At 40.4% G+C, this 12,680-nt stretch overlaps 1 protein-coding gene across 1 annotated transcript in view; it reads left to right on the forward strand.

Moving 5' to 3' along the window:
- The window catches only part of trpm8 (transient receptor potential cation channel subfamily M member 8), a 77,436-nt gene extending 74,906 nt beyond the window's left edge, over window positions 1–2,530 (forward strand). Inside the window, exon 25 of the mRNA XM_062959975.1 lies at window positions 295–2,530. Coding sequence (XP_062816045.1) covers window positions 295–345 — 51 coding nt within the window. The 3' untranslated portion in view covers window positions 346–2,530. The remainder of the gene's footprint in view (window positions 1–294) is intronic.
- Window positions 2,531–12,680: the final 10,150 nt, after the last annotated feature.

Raw genomic sequence — 12,680 nt, forward strand, 5'->3', positions numbered from 1 at the left:
CTGCTTTCTGTACAAAAACACCACATGTGAATTTTGCACAGAATAAATGTTATAGTCTAAAGATTTTTTTCCCCCAGTCTAATTAAATTCTTGGATTCTTCAGCAATATTTGTTTATCTTTGAATATTTTTTCATCCCTTTTCCAATACCCAGACTATCACACCTCGCTGACTAAAAATAAATAAATAAATAAATAAAAGCTAAGAGGATGGTTCTCATTGAAACAAAGTTTTTAAAAATCCTATTGCTTTGTTGCACTTTGTGTAGTAATCCACCTTTTCTTAAATTTTACAGCTAAACGATATGAAATGTCTTCTGAAAGATGTTGTCAGCAAACTCAGATGAAAGCAGCTTGGATCTGGGAGGACTCTTCTGAATAAACAAGAACAATTGTTCCTTGTTGGGTGGGAAGAATGGCTTTCCTCATATTTCTTCTTTTCTTTTTAACCAAGGAAATTGTTTGTTGAATAACTCCTAAGATAATTTATTTTAGTACAAATTTTCAGTGTGATGTATCATTGCAAGACTGAAGTCCAGAAGCATTACTGAATGTTGAAAATATTTGCTTGTGGTGTCAATGTAAGCTTATAGAGGTTTTAACTTAGACCTCATCAAAATGGCCCATGGATCCGCCCTGCATTGGGGCAAATCCACTGGCTCCCGGAGGGGGGCATGGGGCGGCAGCTTCTGCACTTTACCTTGCCTCTTATCCCATTGCCTGCTTTCTCTTTTTGGCATGGAGCCTGACCAGAAGTGTCTGTACGTCGTGTGAAGGACTTTGTGTGGAAAATGGAGGTGAAGCAGCATACACAGGCAAACCGGCCCATCTGATGAAGTAGAAAATGGATATCTAATAATCCATAACTACCAGGCATAAAATCATGTCAAACCACCGCAGATTACCTTGATTTTTGACAGTTGTTGGAGTTTGGTAACAATGGCTACAGCTAATCAGTTATCCACACAGTTAGATAATTGTGGTTTTAAGCATATGGCAGATAGAAGTAAGAGGAAGCAAATCAGTCCTTTTCACCTGTACATCCCTTGGACCGCTTTCAGTGTGGGGTTCCAGCTTTCAAATCCCATTTCTAAACTCTTTTGATTAGAAGTGCTTCTGTGGAGGAACCATAGCTTCATTTACGTTTTGGCACCCCCATTCAGCCACTCCTCACATTTTAGGTTATCAAGGATTCAACCTGAATTCAAGATTGCTTGCTATTAGTGATGTTGTTAAGAGTTGGAAAGCTTCAAGAAGAACTGATAACTATATTTAATGAGATTTTTACAATTTGAGCCAACTAAATTAATTAATTTGCAAATAAGGTAAAGACCATTTCAGGTTTCCAATCATAGTCATAAGTTCTCATGCAAAAGCCTTGTCATACCACTTTCTGCTTGTTGACAGAATACTTGTACAGGCATGACCAAAACTCTTGAATTTATTTTGTTTCCGTATGCATCTATTTATTTGTAAATAACTGTACTTCTGCTTTTCTGCTTTAAACAGAGACACCCAAGGTGCTATATATGAAAATAACATATATTTAACACTAACATTTGATTACTCTGTTGTGTCTACACTGTAAAATTAATGCAGTTTGACACCACTTTAACTGCTATGGCTCAATGCTATGGAATCATAGGAGTTGTAGTTATGCAAAGTCTTTAGACTCCTATTCAAAGAATGCTGCTGCCTCATCAAACTCCAGCTCCCATTTTTTCATGTCAGGAGAGACTTGAGAAATTGCAAGTCAGTTGCTTCTGGTGTGAGAGAATTGGCCGTCTGCAAGGATGTTGCTTAGGGGACGCGTGGATGTTTTTGATGTTTTTACCACTCTTGTGGGAGGCTTCTCTCATGTCCCCGCATGGGGAGCTGGAGATGGACAGATAGAACTCATCCGCACTCTCCCCGGGTTGGATTCGAGCCGGCAACCTTCAGGTCAGCAACCCAACCTTCAAGTCAGCAGTCCTGCCGACACAAGGGTTTAACCCAGGGGTCCCCAAACTAAGGTCTGGGGGCCACATGCGGCCCATCGAAGCCATTTATCCAGCCCCCACAGCACAAAGGCAGAAGGGGGTTGGGCTAAATGACCTAAGGGTTCTCTTCTTCTCTTCTATTATTATTATTATTATTATTATTATTATTATTATTATTATTATTAACATTGAGGCGGAGAGGCCATCTGTCAGGGGTGCTTTGTTTGTGCTTTTGGTGCAAAAAGGCAGAAGGGGGTTGGACTTAATGGCCCAAAGGGTCTCTTCCAACCCTCTTTTTATTATTATTATTATTATTATTATTATTATTATTATTATTATTATTATTATTGCTTGGTGGCCAACTATAGTCCTGCCCTCCAATGGTCTAAAGCAGAGGTCCCCAAACTAAGGCCCGGGGGCCGGATGCGGCCCATCAAACCCATTTATCTGGCCCCCACGGCACAAGGGCAGAAGGGGGTTGGGCTAAATGACCCAAGGGGTCTCTTCTTCTCTTACAACCATTATTATTATTATTATTATTATTATTATTATTATTATTATTATTATTATTGAGGCTGAGTGGCCATCTGTCAGGGGTGCTTTGCTTGTGCTTTAGGTGCACAAAAGCAGAAGGGGATTGGACTAAATGGCCCAAGGGGTCTCTTCCAACCCTCTTTTTATTATTATTATTATTATTATTATTATTATTATTATTATTACTATTATTATTATTATTATTATTATTATTATTATTATTATTAACATTGAGGCTGGGTGGCCATCTGTCAGGGATGCTTTGGTTGTGCTTTTGATGCACAAAGGCAGAAGGGGATTGGACTCAATGGCTCAAAGGGTCTCTTCCAACCCTCTTTTTTATTGTTGTTGTTGTTGTTGTTATTATTATTGACAATAATTATTATTGCTATAATAATTATAGTCCGGCCCTCCAACGGTCCGAAGGATTGTGAACTGGCCCCCTGTTTAAAAAGTTTGGGGACCTCTGGTCTAAAGGATCGTGAACTGGCCCCCTGTTTAAAAAGTTTGGGGACCCCTGGTTTAACCCATTGCACCATCGGGGGCTCCAGATATTGAACTGATAAGAACAGATACTACACTTAGCCAAAAGTCCGAGAAGCAATTTTCCTATTATTACAAAGCATTGAGCCATGGAAGTTAAAATTGTGTCAGACTGTACTTTATTTTGCATGGAAGTACCCATGACACACTGGATCTACACTGTCATGATCAAGATGCATGCTGGAGTGGAAATGTCTTGAGGTCTTAGTTACGATGCACTTTTATTCATTACTACCCACAGGGCATATCTATGTCATGTGCAAATTATATTAAATAATAAATGGCAAAATAATCCAAACCGTTTGGTTTCCTTTGGTGTCAGCTGCTTCATGTAACCATAATGTTAATGATACCTGTCTATAAGCTCACTGGCTGCAGTTGTTAGCATTAGATCCATTAAAAAAATAAAGTGGGTAACACTGAATTAAACTATCCGAAAATTTGCATCAGGCACTTTTATGCACAAATACAACACAAAATCGTAATTCTTCCCAGCATGGAAAGTTGTATCATGCCCTATGTATATAGCCTGATTGTAGTGGAGAGAAAAAATTGTGACTTCTTGGTTCTGTTCCAGATTGGGGAGGGGGAGAATATATATGGTCAGCCACCTACAGCTCCTGTTTGTACCCCCTGAAGTCTGTAAAATCCAGACCCTTCACCAAAAGCTATAGAAGATTTTTGCATAATTTTGCATCACAAACCACTAGAGACTCACTTAACACAACTTCTAACAAATAGCTCCTTTTTACTAAGGAGTTTTACACTACTACTACTACTACTACTACATGTATTACCTGCTTCTCCCTGTGGCTCAAGGTGGGGCACAGCATCATTACAACAACAACAAGAACACTATTTAAAACACATACAACAAGATAAAGTTAAAATACAAGTTAAAATCCAGTTTTTTTCATGTCAGGAGTGACTTCAGAAACTGCAAGTCGCTTCTGGTGTGAGAGAATTGGCCGTCTGCAAGGATGTTTCTCAGAGGACACCCAGATGTTTTGATGTTTTACCATCCTTGTGGGAGGCTTCTCTCATGTCCCTGCATGGGGAGCTGGAGCTGATATGGGAGCTCATCCGCACTCTCCCTGGGTTGGATTCGAACTGGCAACCTTCAGGTCATTAATCCAACCTTCAAGTCATCAGTCCTGCTGAAACAAGAGTTTAACCCACTGCAGGCTCCAAAATCCACTGATGAACTACAGATTGAAATTCACAATTTAAAATTCACTTGGTAGATCTGCTGGAAGAGATGGACCTCCAGTTGCATCTTAAATTGCAACAGTTGATCTAGCTGTCAAAGCTCTTCTGAAAAATCATTCCATAGTCTTGGGACAGTCAATGAAAAGGTCATCAGTATGCCAATGGGTGAATTGTTCAGGAGAAGGCACTCCTATAGGTAACCTGGACCCAAACCTTGGGCCTTCTTTCCTTGCTTTTCCCCATCAAGCATCTGCATTTGGAGAATAGTGAAGGAGGGATCAAGAAACATAGACTTCTGGGGTCAGGTTGAAGCAACAAAAAATATAGTAATAAAAATATAGTAATAAAAAAGTAATAAAATGCAATAAAATATAGTAAAGTTTGAGTTGGAAAAGAATGGGAGTCTAATCAAACTGATCCTACTGCTGAGGTATGTGTCTGCCTGCAACAGGTAAGGTAAACTGCACCCCTTTCTGAGCATAGATGAACAGGAAAAAGGAGACGAGTGGAAGGTAGATTAGTCTATCTCAGTAGCTACCTCCAGCATGTTGTTGTTGTTGTTATTATTATTATTATTATTATTATTATTATTATTATTATTATTATTATTATTTATACTCAGCTTTTTGTCTCCACAAAGGAGACTCAAAGTGGCTTACATTAAAATCCTTTCAATACTGTTGAAAATATACCAATATAGACAAACATTAAAACAGAAATAAACATCAATAGTATTTTAAAAACTCCATTAAAATCTATAAAAACTGATTAAAAACATATTCAAAGCTAAAACTACAGCACCTCCTGACTTAATCTTAAAAACCTTTAAAAGCCTGCCTGAATAAAAATGTTTTAGCCTGCGCCAGAAGGACAGCAGTGAAGGGGCCATTCTGGCTTCCCTGGGAAAAAGGGGCAGCCACTGAGAAGTAGCATAGATCTATGTTTGGCTACTTATGTGGAAATCATAAGTTGACACTGGTGAAAAGCAAAAGACATAATTGGATGCATGTTGGGCGGGGGAATTCCAAGTTTTTTTTTAACTACTACAAGTCTTATCTTACTTGGCTGATGTATTTCACATGAATGTGCTATTAGCTTCAAATAAAAAAATTGCTGCAACACAGAAAAGCTGTTCTGTTTTCCTTTTTTGTGAATTAACACCACAGCCCTATTCTTTCCATGTTATTTTTGCCTTTCTGTTAAAGAAGTAATGCCCAGGCACATCATGAATTGGTCAATTGAGGTATAGTAGGTTAGGTAAAGGTTTTCCCCTGACGTTAAGTCTGGTTGTGACCGACTCTGGGGGGTTGGTGCTCATTTCCATTTCTAAGCCGAAGAGCCGCCGTTTTCCATAGACACCTCCAAGGTAATGTGGCCGGCATGACTGCATGGAGCGCCGCTATCTTCCCTCCGGAGCGGTACCTATTGATCTACTCACATTTGCATGTTTTCGAACTGCTAGGTTGGCAGGAGCTGGGGCTAACAGCGGGCGCTCATTCTGCTCCTGGGATTTGAACCTGGGACCTTTTGGTCCACAAGTTCAGCAGCTCAGCGCTTTAACACACTGTGCTACCAGTGTATAAATAAGCAAACATAGCCACAGTTCCCATTGTCTCCAAAGGCTGCATTGCAAACAGTGTTTTTTAGGTGAGGGGCAGGGATGGAGGGTCTATCTGCTTAAGTTATGCTTTCAGGACAAAACTAACTGCGAATGAATAAATTGACCACCAGGTGGCAGAATTGGCAAGTTAAATTCTATGCTGCTCACTTTTTTTTTGCGGGGGGGGGGGTATATGCAACTATGTTGTAGAATAATCTGATTGCTTTAATGCTCATAATAAAACAAGAATGCATGGTTTTTTAACCATATATTTTCTAGCCCGTGGTGTCTTCAGTGGAAAGCTTCTAAATTCCATCAAGATAATTGTGAGGCTTGGGGACTAGAAAGCCGCCTGTTAAGACTCCTGAGTCAGACATATGAGTTTTTATTAGACTTTACAATGTTGTGAGTTCCTAGGATGCCACTGGACATTTTAGGGAATTATTATCTTCAGATGGGAGATAAAGCTCCAGGAGGGGGGCTGGAAATCTCTAGGGCTTTCATACAGAAGGAGGAGGAGGAGGAAAAGGAAGAGGGATATTTGTATGGAAGGTGGTGTAAAAGCCTACTCACATCTCCTTCCCAATTGAAGGTATTTGCATATGTGTGACAGCAGCATAGGGATATTAAAATTGTGTCTGGCAGGGAGCATCCACAAACTCCTGTTACAACAATAAGGACCTGAAAAATGTCTACACATTGTGTGCGACTGCAAAATCTATATATATAAAATGATAAAGTTGTTTGCGCAGTGACTATAACAACAAAACTAAACATCCCAGAAATACGAAATTTGGCAACACAATGCAAAAGGCTTGCCTCCAGGTTACAACAACACAACCACACCACAAAACCACAATCCAGACCCACAAAACTCACAACAACGCATCATGCGATAACAACACAACTAAACGCCCCAGAAATACAAAACTTGGCAACACAATGCAAAAGCCTTGCCTTCCAGTTGTAACAACACAACCACACCACAAAACCACACAGGACCCACAAAACTCACAACAACGCATCGTGACTATAACAACACAACTAAACGCCCCAGAAATACGAAACTTGGCAACACAACGCAAAAGCCTTCCCTCCAGGTTGTAACAACACAACCACACCACAAAACCACAATCCAGACCCATAACACTCACAACAACGCATCGTGACTATAACAACACAACTAAACGCCCCAGAAATACAAAATTTGGCACACAACTAAACGCCCCAGAAATATAAAACTTAATAACACAACGCAAAAGCCTTGCCTCCCAGTTGTAACAACACAACCACACCACAAAACCACAATCTGTACCCACAAAACTCACAACAATGCATCGTGACTATAACAACACAACTAAACGCCCCAGAAATACGAAACTTGGCACACAACTAAACGCCCCAGAAATATAAAACTTGACAACACAATGCAAAAACCTTGCCTCCCGGTTGTAACAACACAACCACACCACAAAACCACAATCCGGACCCACAAAACTCACAACAATGCATCGTGACTATAACAACACAACTAAACGCCCCAGAAATACGAAACTTGGCACACAACTAAACGCCCCAGAAATACAAAATTTGACAACACAACGCAAAAGCCTTGCCTCCCAGTTGTAAGAACACAACCACAACACAAAACCACAATCCGGACGTACAAAACTCACAACAACACATGACTATAACAACACAACTAAACGCCCCAAAAATACGAAACTTGGCAACACAACACAAAAGCATTCCCTCCCGATTGTAACAACACAACCACACCACAAAATCACAATCCGGATGCACAAAACTCACAACAATGCATAGTGACTATAACAACACAACTAAACGCCCCAGAAATACAAAACTTGACAACACAACACAAAAGCCTTGCCTCTCAGTTGTAACAACACAACCACACCACAAAACCACAATCCGGACCCACAATACTTACAACAACGCATTGTGACTATAACAAATACAAAATTTGACAACACAACTCATCCACCTCCCCAATCCCTACATTCACACTTGGCCTCCAAAAAAACAATTACAATAATAACAATAACAACAACAATAAGAATCAACACCATCACAGGCAAGAAACAGCCAGGCACTGAGGCTGAGAGGCCAGTCAGTGCTACATCCAAAAAACAATACAGTAGCATCTAACTTATCCAACTTTCATGACCACTACAACAACAATAATAATAAACACCTACACAGGCAAAAAAAAAAAGACTATTGTACCACAATAAAAATATAAACCGCACTCAGCAGAATCAGACATTACAATTAACAACAAACCAAAGACAACAGGGATCTCAAGCAATTATCAATCAACACGAAAATTGAAGAAGGTAACAGACTTCAAATACTACTACTAATGTGAGCATAAAGAAGGGTGGAGGTCACAGCATAAATACAACCTAATGTAGACTGACCAACACCACCAGACTAAGCCACAGCAACGCGTGGCCGGGCACAGCTAGTAGGCTATATAATAGCAGTGGTACTCAATCTGCCATGGCTCCTTTCCTTATTTTGGCTCCTTTCCATAGAGCTGACCATTAGATTGGATAGGCCACATCAGCTCTAGATTGTTAAATATGGTTTTCTTTGGGCGAGCAGATGGAAACGAATGCATGTCATATGTTCTGTATCAGAAACTAGAGCTGATGTAGTCTATCCAATGCAATTTTCTGAATCAGCACCCCAGATAATAATAATAATAATAATAATAATAACTTTATTTTTATACCCCGCCCCATCTCCCCGAAGGGACTCGGGGCGGCTTACATGGATGGGGCCTTGCCCGATAAAACAATCAAATATCAATAACAGCAATAAAACAATCATCCCAATAAAAACATCAATATCAGTAAAAACAATCGTTAAAATCGACATGAAACATACAATATTAAAAACAGGAGACTAATTCACAGAACCCGGGCAAAGTGCAGAATGTACCGAAATGGGGAAGGTAATTTCACAGTTGAGATGGACAATAAAAGGCAGTATAACATTGGCAACACCTCAAGAATGGGACTATTATAAAATGGGCAGATAGATCAGTCCAACAACAAATTAAGCGTCAAAGGCCTTTTGGAAGAGCCAGGTTTTTAAGCTCTTTCGGAAGGAGAGGAGGGTAGGGGCCTGCCTGATCTCTCTAGGGAGCGAGTTCCAAAGCCGGGGGGCCACGACGGCGAGGGTGGTGGGAGCGAGAGAAGGGCCTCCCCCGACGAGCGAAGAGAACGTGCGGGTTCATAGGGGGAGAGGCGATCTCTAAGGTAGGTGGGTCCCAAACCGTTTAGATAATCAAACCAAATCTAAAGTTGACCAGAAAACCGATTCATAACCCTTTGGGTACTAATGTTGGAGAATGGTCCCTGGTCAAAGTGGTCCCTAGTCAAAGTGATTGCCAGTGAAGTGGTTCCTGGTCAAGTGGGCCCTAGTAAAAAAAAAGGGGGGTTGAGAACAACTGCTTTATAGGAATGGCATCCAAGTGCCCCCCCCCCCTCCAGCTCCAAACCATGGTGATATATCATCCAGTGAGTGTGCTTTTTAACCTGGACCCCATATCCATTTTGCCTGATTCTCTCCCACTGATTCTCAAGTCCTCTATATAACAATGGCCAGGAAACTTGAGCAGAGAGCATTCTACGGCCTCTTCTACACTGCCATATAAAATCTGGCTCATCTGATTTGAACTGGATTACATGGTAGGGTAGACTCATATAATCCAGTTCAAAGCAGACAATGTGGATAGTCTGCTTTGATAATCTGGATTATATAGCAGTGCAGAAGGGGCCTACATTTTCTGCTGTTTCTCTTTCCTCAAAATTTCATCTTATTCTTAGGAAGGCACCAAATCAATGGTGCTATACTATCAATACTTAGGACTTTGTCGGACGTGCATCGTAGGTGTCAAGGATCGCTGCGTCCCACCAGTGATCACATAGGGGGCGTTAGGACCTGTTGCCCCAAGCGCCATTCCTCCTTTCCTCATCACATGGGAGGAAGCCTGTTTTTGATGGTTCAACCCATCTTTCCTTATGGAAAGATGGGAAGCCTGCTGTTGTCTGCCATCACCATCTTTTTGCAGTGGCAGCACTTCAGCTACAGAGCCGCCCCGGAAGTAGTTAGCTGGTGTTAGATGGGAGCCATTGGGCTTCATGCATGAAGACTGAAAATACCATAGGTCAGCAGAAAAAAAGGTACGTGTGAAGAGGTCATAAGAAAGTATGCACTCTTGTTTATAACTGACATACACTGAAGAAACACAAAACTATGGACCTCATTACAAATAGAAATAACCAATTTCTGACACCTTTTATATATGAGTACCTATGTGTATGATCACATGACATACTGCCCATTTCATCTGCCTCCCATGGGAACCCGTATGCAAAGAGTATGCAGCCCGTACCTTTGAGAAGATGGATTCCTTTTTGTCATCATGCATCAGAAGTGAGGCGTTTCAGGTGTTATTGTGCTCCCATATGCATCTTGTCAGCTGTTTCAGTGACGTGTCCCTCAGGGCATGTTTAAGGGGTGGTGTTTTCCTACTGATTGATTCTCCTTTGTTGAATCAGCTGGCAGTACACTTCCGCTGACAGCCAAAGAAAGACTTCCCCTTTGTGATAAGGTCACCTGAATAAAGACATTCATTTTTTCCACTTTTACATTATTTTAGTTTAATTTTTTTGGTCTAAATGTCAGAATTGTGCAGCTTCGTAGGAACAGAAAAATGTTTCTCTGCTTCCCTGTTGGGATAGAGGTTACAAATTTCTACAGTTGCACAAGATCTGTCAAATATATACATATACATATACCTATATATATTTAAACACCGTGATTTTAGGCAGGGCTTCTTAAGATTACATGACTTACAATCTCTTTTTTATGCATGGTATTTTTATAGGAAGATGGGAAACAGGTGCTCACCCAGGACAGGAGGTGGGGGGAAAAGAGAAAGATAGGCACATGCTGGGGAGAGAAGGCATGAGGGACAAAGGAAAGGCAAGGAGACAGGTGTGTGCCTGGAACAGGAGGTGTGGGGCACAGTTACAGCTACCCCATTTAGAGTCCCTAGAAGCTGTGTCATAAGGAAACATTGGATGGATTGGGAGGAGTCATCCATTTACTATTCTCTTACAACACAGCTTCTGGGTTGGGACTCTAAATGGAGTAGCTATGACTACTGTGAGATCAGTCAATGTGTGTTATTTGAATAAATATTGGAAGGATAGAACTGCAGGTGTGATCTGATTTGTCTGTATCCAGTCCTCCAAAACCATAGGTTGCCTACAGAAAATCTATTTCCTGCATTTGAGTGTGATAAGGTACTTAGCGAAGAAGAACAAGAAGACACTTCATGACCATGATGTAATTGATACACAACTCTGTGTATTGTGATTTCACAGCCTCTTGTGACAGGTGCCCTTCATCTCACTCTTCTCTAAATTATCCCATCATAAATGTTAATATCTTCATCAGATTATGATAATAAGGAACAGATCCTCGAGCATAGTAAGTGGGAATGAAGAAAATACTTGGTGAGGAAACAGGCAGTTCCCTCCAGTTCCCCTTCTCATCAGTTATGTAGCTGAAGAAATATTGTCATAGTGACATACCTCTCATTCAATAAATAGAAAAAAAAAACATTAAATATGTAAAAGTGTCCTGATTGAGAAGTATGCTGTATCTGGGCTCTGTTAGTTTATGTCAGTCCAATTTACCACCATAGGCTACAACTGTTTTGAACTTCAATTGGCTTTTGTAAATTACTGTGAACGTTTATTTAGATTTTTTGTCACTATATAATTCTTGTCTGATTCTGTCTGACTATATTGGTTTAATTTATTAATGTTATGTTCAGTTCACTGATATCACGTTTAATTTGATGTTAGGTTTTTAATGCTGTTGTCATATGTGGGGTCTTGTTGGGATTTTATGCCAATATGTATCTGTTTTATGAAGGCATTGAATGTATGGCGTTGTTTGTTGGAATCTGCCCTGAGTGCCTTCGGGGAGATAAGGTGGAATAGAATTAAAGTTTTATTATTATTACTATTATTACGACATAGTATGACACAGCAAACAAGACAGACATGCTGGATTTTGTATCACAAAATCACAAGTCAAACACTTCCAAAGCGTTTAGGACTGTGTGATGTATTTTCGGATGATGAGTGCAGATCCCAGTAGGGTGATCTTTTGCAGTTGGCAGATCATAATTTTGTCAATGTTTATTGTTTCCAAATGCCGGCTGACATCTTTTGCCACAATACCCTTGTCGTGGTGGTGGTGGTGGTGGTGGTGGTGGGCTTAACTGTTCCAAGGACGCTGAGAGCTGGCGGTAGTGTAACTACCGGCAGGTCCAACCAAGCCACAGAGGTCTCAGCTGAGGAGTGGAACTACCCTGTTTCCCATAAAATAAGACATCCCTAGAAAATAAGACCTAGTAGAGGTTTTGCTGAATTGCTAAATATAAGACCTCCCCCAAAAGTAAGACCTAGCAAAGTTTTTGTTTGGAAGCATGCTCACCAAACAGAACAGCAGAGCATGCAGGACTGGTAAAGGTACGTATCATAGAGTGTTGTACATGGAAATAATGGTAGTAACAAGAAATTCTTGATAGGATTCACAGTTTGTTTATGCTGGTTTGTGATGACAACTACTGTACAGTATATAATAAATGTTCATATTTTTTTTGTTCAACAATAAATGTGAATTCTTCTTCATGGAAAACTAAGACATCCCCTGAAAATAAGACCTAGTGTGTCTTTAGGAGCAAAAATTAATATAAGACACTGTC

The sequence above is a fragment of the Anolis carolinensis genome, chromosome 1 (genome assembly GCF_035594765.1).
Source record: "Anolis carolinensis isolate JA03-04 chromosome 1, rAnoCar3.1.pri, whole genome shotgun sequence".
In the NCBI taxonomy this organism is placed as follows: domain Eukaryota; kingdom Metazoa; phylum Chordata; class Lepidosauria; order Squamata; family Dactyloidae; genus Anolis; species Anolis carolinensis.